Source organism: Sturnira hondurensis, unplaced genomic scaffold (assembly GCF_014824575.4).
Source record: "Sturnira hondurensis isolate 20B ecotype Veracruz unplaced genomic scaffold, ASM1482457v3 Scaffold0011744, whole genome shotgun sequence".
NCBI classification, from domain to species: domain Eukaryota; kingdom Metazoa; phylum Chordata; class Mammalia; order Chiroptera; family Phyllostomidae; genus Sturnira; species Sturnira hondurensis.
The window spans coordinates 1,277,334-1,296,585 of NW_028084375.1; the positions used below are offsets into that span (position 1 = coordinate 1,277,334).

At 49.9% G+C, this 19,252-nt stretch overlaps 1 protein-coding gene across 2 annotated transcripts; it reads left to right on the top strand.

Annotated features, from left to right (window-relative positions):
* The first annotated feature begins 9,285 nt into the window (after positions 1-9,285).
* Positions 9,286-17,240, top strand: SELENBP1 (selenium binding protein 1). 2 transcript variants are annotated; one of them, XM_037060387.1, is made up of 12 exons: positions 9,286-9,411; positions 11,872-11,928; positions 12,114-12,226; positions 12,495-12,680; positions 13,338-13,458; positions 14,616-14,798; positions 15,051-15,229; positions 15,716-15,794; positions 15,888-16,009; positions 16,260-16,352; positions 16,502-16,620; positions 16,825-17,240. In XM_037060387.1, exons 1-12 carry the CDS (start codon positions 9,408-9,410, stop codon positions 16,985-16,987), a joined length of 1,419 nt encoding a protein of 472 aa, XP_036916282.1. In that variant the 5' UTR covers positions 9,286-9,407; the 3' UTR covers positions 16,988-17,240. The 2 variants fall into 2 exon arrangements, with proteins under 2 accessions (XP_036916282.1, XP_036916283.1); XM_037060388.1 differs by having other exon boundaries at positions 9,286-9,408; positions 11,869-11,928.
* The last annotated feature ends 2,012 nt before the right edge of the window (positions 17,241-19,252 follow it).

Sequence of the window (19,252 nt, forward strand, 5' to 3'; positions counted from 1 at the left end):
ACACCTGGGGAGCAAGATAGACCATGTAGTCTAGGTTTCCAGTGAGAGAAAAGAAAGCCTCAAAACCTCTGGTTGTCAAAACCTGTGGGAGTTGTAGCAGTGGGAGAAACTCCCAGGCTCACAGGGTTCTGGAATATACACAAAACCACTCACCCAGGAATCAGCACAAGAAGGGCCCAATTTGTTTGTGGGTAGCAGAGAAAGTGACAGGAAGCTGACCAAGAGCTGAGCAAGAGGCATTGTTTCCTCTCGGACCTCTCCCCGACATATAGCACCACAGCTCAGTGACATGAGTTGTCCCATCCTGGTGAATACCTAAGGTTCCACTCCTTAATAGGTAACAGGTGTGCTGAGACAAAGAAATATGGCCTGAATGAAAGAACAGATCAAAGCTCCAAAAATAGAACTAAGCTATGAAGATAGCCAACCTATCAGATGCAGAGTTCAAAACACTGGTAATCAGGATGCTCACAGAAATGGTTGAGTATGGTTGCAAAATAGAGGAAGAAGTGAAGGCTATGCAAAGTGAAATAAAGAAAAATGTACAGGAAACCAACAGTGAAGGGAAGGAAACTGGGACTCAAATCAACAGTTTGGAGAAGAAGGAAGAAATAAACAGTCAACCAGAACGGAATGAAGAAACAAGAATTCAAAAAAAATGAGGAGAGCCTTAGGAACTTCTGGGACAACCTTAAACATTCCAATATCTGAATCATAGGGGTGCCAGAAGGAGAAGAGGAAGACCAAGAAATTGAAAACCTATTTGAAAAAATAATGGAGAACTTCCCCAATCTGGCAAAGGAAACAGACTTCTAGGAGGTCCAGGAAGCTCAGAGAGTCCCAAAGAAGTTGAACCCAAGGAGGAATACATCAAGGCACATTATAATTGTATTACCCAAGATTAAAATGCAGGAGAGGATCCTAGAAGCAGCAAGAGAAAAGAAGACAGTCACCTACAAAGGAGTGCCCATAAGGCTATCAGCTGATTTCTCAAAAGAAACCTTGCAGGCAAGAAGGGGCTGGAAAGAAGTATCCCAAGTCATGAAAGGCAAGGACCTACATCCAAGATTACTCTATTCAGCAAAGCTCTCATTTAGAATGGAAGGGCAAATAAACTGCTTCCCAGATGAGGTCCAGTTAAAGGAGTTCATCATCACCAAACACTATTTATATGAAATGTTAAAGGGACTTATCTAAGAAAAAGATCAATAATATGATCAGTAAAGTGACAACAGACTCACAACTATCAACCACTGAACTTAAAAACAAACCAGGCAAACAACTAGAACAGGAACAGAATCAGAGAAATGGAGATCACATGGAGGGTTATCAGTGGGGAGAAGGTGAGGGGAGAATGAGGAAAAAGGTACAGGGAATAAAATGCATAAATGGTAGGTAGAAAATAGAGGGAGGCCAAGAACAGTATGGGAAATGGAGAAGCCAAAGAACTTTATACGTATGAGCCATGGACATGAACTAAATGGGGTGGGGGGAATGCGGATGGGAGGGGGGTGTAGGGCAGAGGGAAATAAAGGGGAGAAAAAAGGGACAACAGTAATAGCATACTCAATAAAATAGACTTTAAAAAAGCAATTCTTATCTTGAAGAGATGCATACTAAAATAGTAATGTAGGAAAAGACTTAAACTATAGGGTTTATGAAGCAAAGGCTATTTACATCTTCAGGTTTTTTAAGGGCTGCACCTGAGCTACTGGGTTGCTGAGCTCAGCCCTGTGCCAGTCACACCTGGTAATAGGTTCTCATTAAACACTGTTCCCCTCGTCTGAGGGTGTGTAGTTGGCCAAAATGAGAAGACATGTGAAGGACAGAGCTCAGAAACTCTGCTTAGCTGGTAAAAACCTCACCCCGTCCAGCCAGTCCTGCCTCAGGCCTGCACAGACTGCTTGCTGATGCTCTGCATGCATTTTCTATGCCTTAGTGTGTTACTGGGTTTTTTAGTTTATATGTGTTGTTCCTAGCATACAGATCTGCACCTGGATGCACCAGAGAACCGTATCTAATGCTGTGCTCTCTGTCATCCCTACTGCTTCCTACTTCCTTCACAGCGCTTATCTGAAATAGCATTATTTGTTAACAAGCGATCGAGATTAGTAAGAATTAATTAGATGGGATTGAATTAACAGAAGAATATGATTATAATTTTTATGATTTCTTGTTTGAAATATTGCTGACTCCCTAATATTTTGCTTTTCCAGATTTAGGGAAATATTTTGTCTTTGTCAACAATTTGGTAAAATATACCCAACGAACAAATCAAAACATTTGCTGTTCATTCTTACATGATCCCTCCCAAATCCAGACACTCTGGAGTATATGTTACTTCACAACATAGCTATTTGCCGAAGTGCAGTGAGAATCTGTTCTCCTTATAGCAGGACACAAATAAAAATATTGGTTGCATCACCAAGGCTTTGAGTCGTATTTGGGAAAGATGTGATTAGACTCTGCTATGAACGGACAGTTTTAAGGAACAAATCAAATCAACCCTGTAAGGTTGACTTTACGGAGGCAATGAAAGCCCCTTGAAAAATCGTCCTGATACCTTGCTCACAGGGTGCTAGCAAAGCAGTCTTAATAAATTTATACATAGCTGGTCAATCACTCTTCTTTCTTCACTTTTTAAAATTACCAGCCAAGCCCTGGCTGGCATAGCTCAGTGGATTGAGCACAGGCCTGCGAACCAGAGGAACGCGGTTCGATTCCCAGTCAGGGCACATGCCTGGGTTGCAGGCTAGTTCCCTGCAGGCCAACTCCCAGCAGGGGATGCATGAAAGGCAACCATACATTGATGTTTCTCTCCCTCTCTCCTGCCCCTCCAAAGATAAATAAATAAATAATCTTTAAAAAAAATAAAAAAAAATAAAATTACCAGCCAAGCTCTGTGTGGGTTGCTCAGATGGATGCAGTGTCATCCTGATGAGCTTGGGTTGTAGGTTCAATCCCCAATCTGAGCGCATGCCAGACGCAACTAATGAATGCATGAATGGGTGGAATAACAGATTGACGTCTCTCTCTTTCCGTCTCTCTCCCTTCTATCTCTCTAAAATCAGTAAATACACAATTAAAAAGTCAGCAAGCAAAGTTTAATGTAAATAAATCAGTTTGTGATTATCTTTGACAAAATGGCAACAACTGAAGAGAAAAATATTATGTTTTTAACCTTTGTAAGTATTAGATTCTATTCCTAATGATTGTCTTTGAGGTTTTGTTATTAACCTGTAAACTGGACTGAATCCAGAATTCATCTAGTTCCTCAAATATCTGACTACCTATCTCCAAACTGACATTACCAATTTTCTCCCACCCCTCTGATTTGGAATCAATATGAACAAAGACTGCCCTTCAGTCTACTTGGAAGGACTTATACCAGGTCCTCCTCACTACCCAGACGGCAGCCACACTTAGGGACTTGAACCTTGGCTGCATATCTCGCAACTGAAGAGGACTCAGCCTGACAACTGGTCATATGCAAGCACTGGAGACCTTCAAATCAAATTGACACAGAAGAGAAGTACCTGAGATCAATGTAGACTGCTTTCTCCCACGATGCCAAATCGAGACTTCATACTTTACTTAATTGTGAAACCCTATCTTGTTCTTTCTTTGCTTTATTCTGGCATTGGCCTGGAAATACAATGCCATCATCCATATCTCCCAGGCCACTGCTAAAGGAAATAACCTCTGGAATTTGGAACAACTTTTTATTTCAGGCTAGGAGCTTCCAAAATGCTCTGAAAACGGAACTGACCCTCGGCTTCAAGAGGCAAACGTAACAGTCCCTGTGAATGCGTCTGTTAGCAGTGCCACCGAAGTGGAAGCAATCCTTAGTGGAAGGACTTCTCTTTGTGCTGATTATCCTTTTCCTTGACCCTATAAATGCTGTGTGGTGTGTGAGAACATGGGCCCCTCCCACTCCCACCCTGTGGAAACAGACGAGAGCCATCTGTAAGAGTGCCGTAGGACAGACCTTGGGAGCCTGGCCAGCTCCTTGGTCAAGAAAGGGCCAAACAGAAACTGCTTCTAGATGTGAGCCCAGACTGTAAACAACTGCAGAGAAATAGCTAACATTTTGATCTCACTGGCAGCTTGCGAGTGAGCATACCCCCTCCCCCCACCAGGTGCCTGTTGCTTTGTTTTCTGTACTCTACATAACCCTGTACTAGGAAAGCCTGTGTTTCGGGAAACTTCACTGGCTGGCAGCCCCTTGTGCATATGAAAATCTTAATAAACCAGCCAGTCAGCTGGGTTCTTTCTTTTTCTTTTAATTAAAACATATGTTTATTGATTTGAGGGGGATAGGGGTGAGAGAGAAAGAGAGAAACAGAGAAACATCTATGTGACAGAAACATGGAGTGGTTGGATCCTAATGAAGGGCCCCGACTGGGAGTCAAGCCCACAACCTGGGTATGAGTCTTGCCTGGGAATCCAACCCCAAGCATTTGGTGTAAGAGACAGCGCTCCAACCAACTGAGCCACACTGGCTAGGGCCTCCAGGTTATTTCTTTGGGATCAGCAAGCAATATGCTGACATTTTCTCTGATCTCGGCTCTTTGCATAACAAATACCTAGATGCTGGCACATACCCAGGCAGTGACTCTTAGGTTATCTAACTGTCCCCCTAACTTTCCACAAACAAAGACTCCTCATTGGTTAGCTCCTCTGATTTATATTATCTGGCTAGAAAGGACCTATCAGGAGGCATTCACAACTCAGGCTTCTCTCCCTTCAGCAAGGCTGTACTTTCCTGGTTAGGAGTAAATGTAAATGAGAATATGACCAGAAACCTCTCCTTAACTTGAAAATAATTCAGAAAACATCACTAAGACAAAAGCTTCCACTGGTCAATATTGTTCTCAATAAATACAATGGGCGTATTTATTGAGCTGGTGTAGCTCAGTGGATTGAGCTCTGGCCTGCAAACCAAAGGGTTGTTGGTTCAATTCCCGGTCAGGGCACGTGTCTGGGTTGCGGGCCAGGTTCCCGGTAGGGGGTGTGCGAGAGGCAACCACGCATCGATGTTTCTCTCCCCTGCCTTCCCTTCCCCTTGCTCTAAAACATAAATAAAATCTTTTTAAAAATATTTTATTTCTTTATCTTTTTAGAGGGGAAGGGAAGGAGAGAGGAAAGAAACATCAATGTATGGTTGCTTCTCGTGCATCCCCTTTCTGACTCCTGCCGGAAACTGGCCTGCAACCCAAGCATGTGCCCTGACTGGGAACTGAACCGCGACCGTCTGGTTCGCAGGCCCTTGCTCAATAAAAAATAAATAAAATCTTAAAAAAAATAAATACAATGACCCTTGATTATCTTTCAGCTGAGCAAGGAGGTGACTGTGCTGTAGTTAATACTATCTTCTGTGTCTGAGTGAACACGTCTGGGAAAGTTGAAGTTATATAATATGCCTGATCAAGCCCCTTGACGTAAGAAATCAAGCTCTTGACTTCTTCAGCTAATGATAGCCGGACTTCCTTGGGCGTCTGAGTGATAGAAAGAAAGAAAGAGAGAGAGAGAGGGAGGGAGGGAGGAATTGACTTCTTCAGCAGGGTCTTTCTATGACTTGTTTGCTTTTGATTGGCTTGGGTCTAAGGGACCATGGTTTTGAAATGCACTCCAACCATTGGGAATTATCCTGCTTATAATAATTATATCAGTCTCCTGGGTGCATTGTATTCTCTCAAAAGCTTTTAAATATCCACAGTGCTAACCACCAAGCAAATGCTCTCCCTAAGACTGGAACATCAGAAAATGAATGAAGATAATGGCCAACTGACTTAAACACTGGGAAGCTGAAGTTGTGACCTGTGAATATCACAGAAATTCAACAAAAGTGTCACATGACCTATGGGTACCACACAAAGGACTGACAAAAGCTGTGAGGACAACAGAGTCATAGTTGTGAGTGGCACTAATGACTTAAATTTTGATTACATCTCTAGTTAAACACAGAGTCAACCAAAGGGAGGGAATTGTTTAAAAGGAACAAAAAGCTCCAAAGAGAGTCATTTGTCCTAAGCAAATCAAGACTTAATACCTAGCCTAGTTGCAGTTACGGCCTTCTCCAGGAATTTAGTCTTACCTGGTCAGTGTGCAGTTTTTCGGTCAGTACCCTAAAGGAAGGGGAGGCAATCTGCCCTGTAGGTCCCTTTTATCCCCACAGGTAGGTTATCTAAACCCCAAACAACCTTTTTGTTTATAACTTCCTTGTCTTGCCTTTAAAAACCTTTTTATTTCTGTGGCCATTTGAAGCTCCTCTCTGCTAGACGGGGCGCTCCCCGAGTCACGACTCACTCACCGCAGCCGTTCAGAACTCTAATTTACTTTGTGTGCTGTTTAACAACGTCCCCTCTACGAAGGCAGAAACTGCCTTGTTCACCTCTTTCTCTATCAGAACAAGTGCTCCAGAAATGTTTATGGGGTGCAAGATTGAGTGGATGAGTGAACGACCATGCACTTGTGTATCTTTGAGGCGACAGGTCAGGCAGCTTGGTGGGACATCCGCAGGGCGGGAGGGACAGGGCCAGTCCCCCCACGTGCTCCCCGGGGCCCTCACCTGCCACGTATGGATCTCCCGTCCCTCTTTTCTTTATATATGTATATATTGTGTATGTAGAAAAATATTTTAAATAGACATATACTTTTAAAATATGCATGTCTTTTAAAAATATACGCTTTAAATAAAAGTATATTCAAGATTTTGGTTACAAAGATAATACATGCTTATTAGTTAAAAAACACAGAAGTATATCAAGAAAAAGTGGATTTTTCTTTAAAAAATTTTTTTTTTTAGTTTTAGAGAGAGGGAATGGGAGACAAGGAGAGGGAGAGACACACTGACCGGTTTGCCTAGGCAACCTGATGGGGACCAAGCCCACAACCTAAGCAGGTGCCCTGACTGGGGGAATTGAACCAGCGACATTTCACTTTGTAGGATGACGCCCAATCATCTGGGCCTTCCCGGTCAGGGCTGAAGTAAAAATGGGTTTTCAGTCCCTTCTTCCAGCTCGCACTTGGATGTGTGGGCATCAGTCCTTTCTACCTCACGGGGCGCCTCCACCACTCCTGCCTCCTCTGTGAAAACGCCACTGCTCATTCAGGAGACATCTGTTCTTCACTCCCATGTCCCCATTTCAGAGAAAGAGCCGCTCTGTCCTGGAACTTCCAGAAACAAAACACCTGACCCTCCCCAGTCCTTCTGGATTTGGGCCTCCCCACCCTCTTCTCCACCAAAAGGAACAAAACAAAACAGCAAAGAACCTAGAGGGATTGGAAAACAGCCCTGCAGTCAGGTGGATCTGGGTAGAAATCCGGAGGCTAGGGGCACCTGGGAGGAGCCACAGGGACCAGCCAGGTGAGGGCACAGTGCATGACAGAACTTGCAGTCAGTGACGCATTAGAAAAAGCAGAAGAACTGCTTGTTTGGAGTTAGAACTTCCAGAGCTTTTGAGAAGAGTGATGATGAGGTTTCTTTCTTTTTCAGATCTTGGATGTTGGGCTGGGGCCCAAAGGCAGGAGAATAGAGAGGAGGTAGGGGATGGAGCCCTCAGGAGGAGGCGAACCAGAGGGCAGGCTGAAGGCAGGGTGAGTGGAGGCAGCCTGGGGCCAGGAGAGGGGAAGGGGAAGCAGCAGCCCTCAGGGACTGCCCTCTGCAGGGCAGCTGCGCCCCAGGCCAACCTGGGGAGAGCTTGGCTGACCACCAGTGCAATGGTGAGGATGCAGGAAAGGGTCAAGGGGGTGGGTGATGTTGGAGATGAAAGGAAGCCCTGCCCTGGCAGCCACAGAGGACCTTCCTTTGTGGCCTCATGACCCCTGCTCACCCCTGGGAACCAGGAGGACAGGCACCCTGCACGGTGAGGACCAGTTTTGCTTTCCTTCCCTCCACTCTGGTTTGAAAACCCAGTGGCTCTTTCTGTTGCTAATCTCAGGCCTAAGTGTTGTTCCTTTCACTGAGCAATAAGACTTCAGCCCAGAGGTTTCATCCAAGAAGCTAAAAATGACTCTGTAGACACAGTGTCATCAGGTTCCTAGAAGAATGGGGCAGGGGCACCCTGTCAGACAGCCAACTTAGACAGAGGGAACCTTGGCCTTAGGATGGAGACTAGTTTGGGGGAGTTCCTTGACCAGCCAGCCATTCAAACCCTGGTGATTCTGTAGGAGGGCAGCCCCAGAGAGAGTTCACAGATCAGGCCTCAGTCTTGCTTTGGTTCTTCAGCAAGCATTTGTCATTTGCCTAGGGATCATGGCATGTCCCTGGGACCCTGTAGAAGCAGGCTCAGCACCCTGACACTCATTGAATCCTCCAGCTGTTTAGATGAAGACCCTGAGTTTTGTGACTTGTCATAGGTCAGCTAGGCCCAGTGGCATCGTGGTGCCCTTGGGGTCTGCTACCCGACCCTGGGGAGCTGCTGAGGAACCAGGTTGGAACATGAGTGGGAGGCACTCCACTTCCACCTCCTGAGGTTTAGGAGGGCAATGATGGGCATTGAGGAGTTTCCCTCACTTCAAAGCTCAAGGGGAATGAATGGGTCAGGGGAAAATGGAACCCAGACACTGTCCAGTCGTGGTTTCTGTTGGGCAGCTGTGGCAGGAAGACATGGGTTTTGTAGGCTTTGGAGGGTGGGGTCGTACCTGTGGGAGCACAGATGACTAGAATGAGAGGATAATCTCAGAGGGGAGCTCACCTAGCCATGCAAGAAGGAGCAAACAGGTCAATGGCCCTGGGTGCCTGCAAATGCCAGGAGGCAGGTCCAAGGACAGACATGAGAGTTCAGAGTGTTCATAGGAACAAGTGCGGGACATGCTCATGTTCACACAAGCATACCACCTACCAGGGTATGTGTGTACATGCCCACGCAGGTTAAATATTCTGGCAGGCACCCATCACATAAGCACACAGAACACGCACAAGTCTAGATACACAGATACACTCCCACAGGCCCACTCATACACACCGGAGCACAGATTTGCACACACAGGCACGTATTCACAACCCAGGTACACACTCATACAGCCAATACATAGAAGCACCGACATGTGCAGCATGGAGGTGCACAGGCACAGACACAAACTCCTACCTGCCCAGGCTGAGCACAGGCCTAGCACAGAACCGCATGTGAACAGGCACACACACACACCCGCTCCGTAACTCAAACACCAGCTGCCCAGGCCATGTGAGAGTTTCCTGGCCAGCTGCCCTTAGTCATTCACTCTGGGCTGAAGCCCTGGCCCTCCCCCTGCTCCGCCCAAACCCCCTGGTCACATAAAATCCTTCCTTTTGTTCCTGCCCTAGCTCAGCCTCTCGGGCACTTCCTGCCTCTCCACCAGCACAGCTTCCCTTCTCTGTCCTCTCTTGGCAGATCCAGCAGGACCAAAACGTGCCAGGCAGCAACATGGGTAAGGAGGGGGCCTTCTGACCACAAACTGCCCGCCTGAACCACCATATAAGAAGTGGCAGAAAACCCGGGTGGGGGTAGCTGGTTACGGAACACAGGGCTGGACTCTGCTCCTCTGTCCCCACCCCCACTCCACCCCTGCATTTACCAGCTGGGAATGGTGCTGGAAAAATTGACCCTGGGCCCCACTGCCAGCTCCCCAGCTGTGGCCTGGGGTCCGGGTGCCTTTATGCAGCTGAGAAAATCAGCTTAGCAGTGGGCACTTAGCAGTGGAACCTCCATGTCCCTGGCAGTTACCATAAGAGACAGTCCTGATGTCAGCCCTGGGCCAGCTTCTTGCTGCAGAGAGTAGAGAACCCAGGCCTTCAATGTACAGGGTGGCTCTCTAGCCACTTCGAATCACAGGTCCCTCTTTCGGGAAGGGGAAGCCCACTCTCTCTCACTGGGGCCTATTGACCCCCACTCCACCTTCTCTATCCCCAAAATCCTTCTATTCCCCCATCTGTGGGAATGGATGTCAGGCTATAGAGGCATTTGGGTTTGGTTGGAACTGTTAAGATCCTTGTCCCCTTAAATCTGTCTCTTTCCTGCCCTGGCAGAATGCCCCGCAGCCAGTCTGGCACTGGGAAAACTTAATGAGCTTCCCTGGACTCATCTCAAACCCAAGGATGTTCAGAGATCTGGCTTGAGACGCTTAAGAGAGGGGGTGCTGTGGTCAGAGGGGAAGCGGGGAGGTGACGCAGGCGGCCTCACCTCCTGACACCTTCACCTCTCTCCTCTCTCAGTCTCTGTTTGGCTTGGCAGCGTTTGTATCTCTGTCTTCACGTCTGTAGTGTTGAATCGCCTTCCCTCTCTGTGTCCAGATCCTCCCTCCCCATCCCCTTGTCTCCCCCTCCAAACTCCGACACAAGCTTGGCTGGGTAGCAGAACAACTTTCCTTAATTCCTTTGGACTGGACCGCCCTCTCACCCTGCTCTCACCTCTCACCCTGCCCCCCCCCACCCCGTGCCCCACTACTACTGCCTGGGATCCCCCCTCTGGCACAGCCCTACCCACCCACCATTTATCCTTTACAAAAGTCCTCCTGCACACACGTCTTATTTGACCTTCATGGCTACCCAGAGAAGAAGGTCAGATATTATCCACCTTTAGCAAATGAAGGGGAGAAAGTGGAGAGAGTAGATATAAAATCAGGAGCTTGAAGCCAGGTTTCTGGACTCCTAAACACTGCCGCCACTGCCACCGCCACCGCCACCGCCTCTCAGCTTCCTACGTCCTTGGCAGCTCCCTGGCTGGCAGTCGAGGCCCAGGCAGCAGTGCAGGCTCCACCCTGGCTGCTCTTGGCTCCCCACGTGCGGCCCCCAGCTGCCAGGACACTGGCCAGACTGGCCCTGGCACCGGGCAGGAGGAGTGTCCCGTCCTGGGAGCTCCACTCTGGGATTTCCTTCAGCCTGTGGCTCCCTCTGTGTTATTCCTCAGCCTTTCCTCCTGGTCAGGCCCCAATCCCCGATGCCTGAGGTGTGATGCTTGGTCCTGGCAGCCCTCCTTCTCAACAGCTGCCGTGCTTCGCAAAGATCAGTGCAGCTTCTCTTGCCAGGCTTCGGGGGACAGGAAAGCCACTGTATAGCTCTGTCAGGTGGGCCTCTGAGCTCTCCAGAGTAGGCCAAACACCCTGTTTTTTGTATAAAGGAAGTAGGGCTTGCCCAGGAGAAACCTGTCCTAAGGACATCCAGGTCCTATCAGCCTTGTAGCCTTGAACTTCAGCCTTCTAAGTCTTACTAGATCCTCAGTTGTGTAATCCAAACTCTGGCTAGCAGCCTCCGACCAAGACCCGAAGGGGAGAAGAGCATGAAGCGTCCCAGTCTCTGGAAGCACCTGTTGGCGAAGGGAGTGAAGTGGCACTGACCTTGATGCTGAAGGCTGTTCTTGAGTAACAGCCAGTTTTCCTGGCTCCAACCAGCAAGCACAGAGCTGCATATCTACCTACATCTCCTTGGTTACTCTCCTCAAAACGGACACTGGGGAGATTAATTAATGTGCTTAAGTTCTCATGGTTCCTGAGTGATCAGCTGAAAATGAGACCCGAGTCAATGCCATAAACACTGCACCACGCAGCTTCCACTGCACAGGTCCTTGTCCTGCTCTCCTCTGGGTGCGACAGAGTGTCCGTTTGCCCTCAGGTCATGTGCGGGACTTGGTGCTGTCCCCATAGCATCTGCTGCATGTGTTCCATCCCGACCAAGACCATGTGTTCCATCCCGACAGTGCTTTGGGCCCCACCCAACACCATCAGAGACTTGGGGTGCCGGGAGGGTGACTGGAGTGATGGGCTGGAGTTGGGATGGGACCTGGGGCAGCGCAACTGCCTTGGCCCTGGTAGGGGGGTGGGTTGCAGCAGATAGGGGAGCAACCTTCAGCCTAGAGGGTGTGCTTCTATGAACATTTCAAATTGTTCCCGCAGCTACCAAGTGTGAGAAGTGTGGGCCCGGGTACTCTACCCCTCTAGAGGCCATGAAAGGTAAGTGGGTGATGTTGGAGACTCAGCACCTTGGGAAGAAACTGCAAGCCAGTGCCCTCAACTGATACCATAGCTGCTGGGGCTAGGGCCCTTCAGACCCTGGCCTTCACATCCAGGCACACCCAGCGCTGTCCCTGCCATTCCTCTCCACCCCACCATCCCCACTGCCTGCTTTTTACTTCCAGGGCCCAGGGAGGAGATTGTTTACCTGCCCTGTATTTACCGAAACACGGGCATCGAGGCCCCGGACTATCTAGCCACCGTGGATGTTGACCCCAAGTCTCCTCAGTACTGCCAGGTAGGTGGGGCTTGGACAGCAGAGCACCCTGTGATCCCTGCTCTAGCCCTGGCCTGGGGATGCCCTTCCCCAGCCCCGTGTTCCTTCACCCTCCCTGAATACAGTGGTGCAGGCTGTTCGCTGCACAAGGGCACCCAGAGGCCCAAGGGGAGTGTTGAAATCCAGCCCGCACTGCACTGCAAGCCAAAGTGGGGCCAGCGGGTGCCTCTTCCCAAAGCAAACAGGAGTGGTATGGCTGAGCGTCCCCCCTGCCCCTTTCCCATCCTAGGTCATCCACCGACTGCCCATGCCCAACCTGAAGGACGAGCTGCACCACTCGGGATGGAATACATGCAGCAGCTGCTATGGGGACAGCACCAAGTCCCGCACCAAGTTGGTGCTGCCCTGTCTCATCTCTTCCCACATCTACGTGGTGGATGTGGGCACTGAGCCCCGTGCCCCGAAGCTGCACAAGGCATGTTCTCTGCCCCTGCCACTTAGGGACCCTCGTGTACCCCTGCCCTGGGGAGCCTGTGGGTGGGAAACCATGCCTAAACTAGCTGCCTCCTGCTTTGGGGCAGAGTCTGGGCTCAGTGGCAAAAAGACGGTCAGACTCAGCAGAGTTTTAGGTGGTTGCCATCCAGCACCGTTGGGCAGGGAGCTGGAGAGCACTGGGGAGGCTTCTGGTTTTTCCCTGAGTGGAGGAGCAGTTTCTCCCAGCCAGCCAGGAGCCCATGGCTTTCCTAAGGCAGGAGCCTCCACTCTTTCCTCTCAACACTTTGTTGACTTTCCTCTTCAGTGAGCACTTGCTGCTGGCTGCTGGTGACACACAGTTGACACTGGCATTGGCCCAGCCCAGGAGGAGCTTGCAGTCCACAGGGCTGTGAGTGTCTCAAGATGGAAGAGAAACCCATGCTTTCTGCCTCGGGAGTTAGCAGTCGCTCTGACTCTCTCTTGCTGCTTTGCAGAATCGACCAGACTGAATCTCTGCCATATTCCCACACGGAAAATCATGTCATGTGTTGGAGGGAGAGAGGACAGGGTCAGCAGATAGAAGTGGGGGAGTGAAGGGGTAGGGAGTGGGGACGCCCAGCCCTGTAAGATTCTAAAGCCAGTCCTTACCCCTCTCTAGGTCATTGAGCCCAAGGACATCCATGCCAAGTGTGGCCTGAGCTACCTCCACACCAGCCACTGCCTGCCCAGCGGGGAGGTGATGATCAGCACCCTGGGAGACCCCGAGGGCAATGGCAAAGGTAGCTGCTGCGGGCACCGCAGGCGCATCGGTGGGGGCAGCGGTCCTAAGAAGAGAAAGGGTGGACTGACCTTCTAGGGATAACAGGGGGCTTGGTCTCATCCAGTGTTTAAACTGCAATCAAGTAACTTCAGTTCTTTCCATTTTTTTCTATGAAAATGAACCTTGGCTAATGAATTCACTTAAAAGTTGTAGTTACAACAATCTGCTGTGGAGCATGTGAAAACAGATAATGACCCCAGAAAACACATACATTTAATACCAGCCTTAGCAAATTTATGAGCAAATCTCACAGTTCTTAGGATCCTTCATCTCCACATTTGCTATTTCTTTTCTGGTGATGGGGATGACACTTATAAAATATCCACTTTGTGACAGACGCAACCTAGGAGATGCATCCTGCCATGATCTTTGTTTAACAGATTGGAAAGCGGGCAGATTCGTTAAGTAACTTCCCTAAATCATACAGCTAGTGAGTCTCAGAACTGGTGCTCAAACCCAGCCATCAGGGGCTGCCCACCACGCTGGGCTGCTTCTCTCTAAACCTTACCTGTTTCATCAGAACTGCCATCCAAGGGCTTGCAGTGAGTTACCAGCTAAGGTCATCCAGTTACTTTTTCTGCACTAGACTATACTTAACCACTTTTTCCAGGAAATGGCAGAACCATGACATTCCTAGATTTAATTGACATTTAGGAGTAGACCCAAGTTGTTTTGTAAAGAAGTATCAACATGTCATAACATACACAGAAGGGGAAAACATGCTGGGGATTCACGCTGAACTACAGATAAATACAATCTGCCTGCTGTGTGAAAAAACGAAGTGAGCAGAATGGAGCTGGGCAGGAGCCCCGCACTGAACGTGGGAGGCTGGCGAAGGAAGCGCTGGCCGCTCCGTCCCCGAAGGCCTCTTGGCTCAGTGGGAGAAAGATCTCCCCGTGGTCTGGGAGAAGCAGGAAGCTGATGTGTGGCAGGGGCATAGAGTAAGTCCCCACCTCCTACCTGACCCTCTGGGTGAGACCCTGGGACACGTGAATTTGAGGAGCTGACACACCCAGTAGGATGTAACGGACCGGGTGCCTGTTGGCCTGGGGTGAGGGCTGGGTGGGGGCAGTCTCTCCACTGCCCCTACTGTCACCTACTCTCTTCCCTGCTCAGGGGGTTTTGTGCTGCTGGATGGAGAGACCTTTGACGTGAAGGGGACGTGGGAGCGACCGGGGGGTGCCGCTCCTTTGGGCTATGACTTCTGGTACCAGCCTCGACACAATGTCATGATCAGCTCCGAGTGGGCAGCTCCCAAAGTTTTACAAGAAGGCTTCAACCCTGCTGATGTAGAGGCTGGTGAGAACTCCCCTGGGGGTCGGCAGGAGCAGGGGCATACACCCTCTTTCTGCTCCCAAACCCCGCTTCCCAGCCTCTCACGTCCCTCACGGTGGACCCCAGACAGTGAGTGGTACAGGACGTGGGGAGTGCTCTGGCTGTGCCAGCGTCCTTCTGCCATACTCAGACTTCTGCCCAGTGTGGGGCCCTAGCCCTCCCCGATGCCCTCCGGGTCTGATCCGGAGCCCCGTCCTCAGGCCTGTTCCCACCCAGGACTGTACGGAAGCCACTTGTACGTGTGGGACTGGCAGCGCCACGAGATCGTGCAGACCCTGCCGTTGCAGGACGGGCTCATCCCCCTGGAGGTCCGCTTCCTGCACGACCCAGCCGCTGCCCAGGGCTTTGTGGGCTGTGCCCTCAGCTCCACCATCCAGCGCTTCTTCAAGAATGAGGTGACACACGCCCTCTGGCCCTGTCCCGAAGTCCTGTTGTTGCCTCTGTCCAGGCTTCTGTAGCCATGACGCTTGCTCCCCTCTCCCTAGGAGTGGCCACGACCCCTGCCTGGCTCTGCCATCCCAGACTTCTCCAGATCCCAAACCAGGGCCGCCTACCTGTCTCTCTACTCTCAGTCCTAGGCTGTTTCCACCTTAACTCTAACTGACCATATTTATTCATTCACTTAGTCAACAAAATACTGGCTATTTTGTGTGCCACTTCTGTGCCCCACTTCTGTGCCAGGTGCTGTCCCAGGTGCTAGGCATAGAGTGGTGAAGCAGACACGAATCCTGTCCTAAGGAGCTTGTGCTGGAGCTAGACCCTCCTGGCAAGAGGCCCTGTATCCACTGTCTCCCTGGAGGCAGTAGGCCCTGGGGAGAACCAGGTCTGCCCCCACCTCCAAGTCTGACACGCTCACCTCTCTGCCTCTAATCCCAATGCAGGGAGGCACTTGGTCGGTGGAGAAGGTTATCCAGGTGCTCCCCAAGAAAGTGAAGGGCTGGATGCTGCCTGAAATGCCAGGTGGGTGCCCAGGGAAGGGTGGGAATCAGAAGGCTGATGCTAGCCTGGAGATTCCGGAGTCCTTAAAGCCTCTGAACTGCACTCCCACCCCAGGCCTCATCACCGACATCCTGCTGTCCCTGGATGACCGCTTCCTCTACTTCAGCAACTGGCTGCACGGGGACCTACGGCAGTATGACCTCTCCGACCCGCAGAGGCCGAGGCTTGTGGGGCAGGTGGGGCCCTGGCAGGGTGGTGACGAGGGAGGGGAGAAGGAGAAGAGGGGCTACATGAGGAAAAGGGAAGAGTTTGGGGGCTGATAAGGGAGATACAAGAAAAGCCAAAGTGCAGGCTGAGGGATGATGGTGCAGGCCAGGACCGTCGGGAGTCCTGGACCAGCTGAAATGGGAGGGAGGGAGGCGTCCTGACTGAGGCGAGCAGCGCTCCCTGCACTGTGTCCTTCATGCGCGGCCCCTTCCCACCCAGCTCTTCCTGGGGGGCAGCATTGTGAAGGGAGGCCCCGTGCAAGTGCTGGAGGATCGGGAGCTAAAATCGCAGCCAGAGCCCCTGGTGGTCAAGGTAAGAATCTCTCCTCTGCCCATGCGCACTCAGACCCAGGCTGGAGAAGCCTGGGGGAGAGCCGGCAGCGTCTGAGGATGCTCTTGAGGGTTGGGAAGTACCTGTGATCTCCTCCAGCATCCTGGGGACTGACCCCTTGTTTTCCCAAGGGGAAGCAGGTCACTGGAGGCCCTCAGATGATCCAGCTTAGCCTAGATGGGAAGCGTCTCTATGTCACTACGTCGCTGTACAGTGCCTGGGACAAGCAGTTTTACCCTGATCTCATCAGGTGAGAAGCAGATAGCTGGGGCTTTCTTTCCCAGTCTTCTCCCAGATGGGTCCCTGGGCTTTCTGAGGACTCCTGGGGCACACCACCTGCCCCCACCATACAGACCCCACTCCCTCCTCAGGAGCCCACCTGTGCACTCACAAAGTCTGGGGGAAGGGGACGGCGCCCCCTGACCTCTCTCTTCTCCCTCCCCGTTGCCACCAGGGAAGGCTCTGTGATGCTGCAGATTGATGTAGACACAGAAAAGGGAGGGCTGAAGTTGAACCCCAACTTCCTGGTGGACTTTGGGAAGGAGCCTCTGGGCCCAGCCCTGGCCCATGAGCTCCGCTACCCTGGGGGCGACTGCAGCTCTGACATCTGGCTCTGAAGTTCACCCCTCAGAGCTCCACGCCAGGTTCTGAACCCTCACCTCCCCAGGGACCTGACTTCCTTTGGTTCTCTCTGGGCCACCACCTTGGCAGCTTGCCCACCAAGGTCAAGCTGAGGCTGTTGAAATGTATTGAGCAGTGTTTTCATTTATCAGCCACTGTTGCGTGTTGCTCACTGTGCTGTTTTTATATGAGCTTTTCAAATTATTTCACAAAAAAATAAGCAAATAATAAACCAGTGAACCTATTCCTAAATCACCTTGTCTCTGAGGCCATGGGGCCTGTGATTTTTCTTCCATTGACCCTTTCTATCTCATACAGTAAGTCCCTGAAGAGGACTCTGGGATTAAGGTAACTAGTTCATACCAGTGATTTCAATATGATGCTAATGGTGCCAAAATATCATTTTTATAGCTAGACAGAACCTGAAAATTTTAGATGTGGTTGTAATAAGGTCATCTACAGGAAAAGAATATCAATCAGTATTTCTAAACTTAAAAAAAAGAAAGATCTGTGTTTTCTTTTAAAGAAGCTACAATTTCATCCACTGTCCCCAGGAGAATGTAATGTGTCCTCACACACAGGGGATGCCCTAGACTCCTGATGAAGATAAATAGTGCAATGTAGTCCACCTGTGGGTGAGACTCCCCAGAGAGCACACAGTTGCAGGAGGTTAGGTGTGTCCCCTCCTGCCTGGAAGGCAGGAACATCACCCTGCAGGAGGGCTGGGAACATCCATGTGCACCCACTGTACAGACCAGGCCCTGGTACTCTCATCTCCTCACTAGGACAGTGTTTTAGGACTTTGGCCAAGTCAGAGATGTCTCCTTTCACTGTACTATGTCTTCAATCGCTTATAGAAGGTCTGAGATGGAAGCATCAGGAAGCTAAGAGACAGCAACAAGGTGGTAATGCTATTGGTCCTTTTATTCTCTTCCCAAGGCAAGATCAAGTAGCATTCAGGGATTAGTCCACATTCTTTTCAATCTCCCACAGAGGTGTCTTTGTTTTAAATACCAGAGTCATCTAGGAACCCCCAAGATGGCCAGGCCACCCCAAGAATGTCCCATGCTTTCCTTCCCTTTGAAGTTGTTTCATCACACTTCTAAAATACCTACCTCAGCTCAAGTCCTGATTCCCCCCTCCTGCCTCATCTGCCCCCTTTGGAAAGCCTCCTTCCCTGCACTTAACCTCAGCATGAACATATGTCACACTGAATTGTAACTTCCCACGTATTCCCAGAACACAGTACACGATCATGAATAAAAGAATATAAGGGAGATGCTTGGAATGATTAAGGAGTTACAGGGAGTCCTGGGATTCACTGGGTCTTATCCAAAGTTTCTCTCCTAGGTTTCTGCCCCATCCTTTTCAATAAGCAAACTTCTTTAGGAAGACAAAGGATCATATAGTTTTTCATCATATATTTCTAGAAGCTTAAAATTCCATTCAACAAGATGAACCTCAAGCCCTTTTCATACCAGAATGCAGGGAACCTACTGAAGACTACAGGGGTCATGTCTAAAGGACACAGGACACAAATGACAAAGGACTCGTGTGTGCAATACATGAAAACCCCTAAAACCTCAACAGTAAAAACCCAAACATTCCAATTATAAGATGGGCCAAAGACATGAACTGACATTTCACCAAAGAGGATATACAGATGGCAAATAAATGCATGAAAAGATGGTCCACATTGTTAGCCATTAGGAAAATGCAAATTAAGATCATGTGACTTCACTACATACCTATCAGAATGTCTGAGAGAGAAAATAGTGGTAACATGGACTTCCAGACAAGATGGAGGCATAGGTAGGCACACCTCCTTGCACAACAAAAATAAGGACAACAAAAAATTAGAAACAAAAACCAACCAGTACTGACAGAAAATTGAACTGTATGGAAGTCCAACAACCAACGAGTTAAAGAAGGAACATTCTTCCCGACCTGTAGGAGGAGCAGAGTCGGGCAGTAGGGTGGAAAGGGCTCACAGCAAAGTGGCAGCGGGTGGACCCAGGTGAGGCAGGAGATTGTGGAGGTGCACAGCACACAAGGTAGCTGGTGGACTGGGCGGTCCCACATTCATGCACAGATAAACCAGGGGAAACTGGGGAGCGAGACAAACCAAGCAACCCAGGGTTCCAGTGCAGGGAAATAAAGCCTCAAAACACTGATTGAAAACACCTGTGGGGGTTGAGTTGCTGGAAGAGACTCCCAACCTCACACGAGAGTTCCTTGGAGAGAGTTTCACAGGGTCCTAG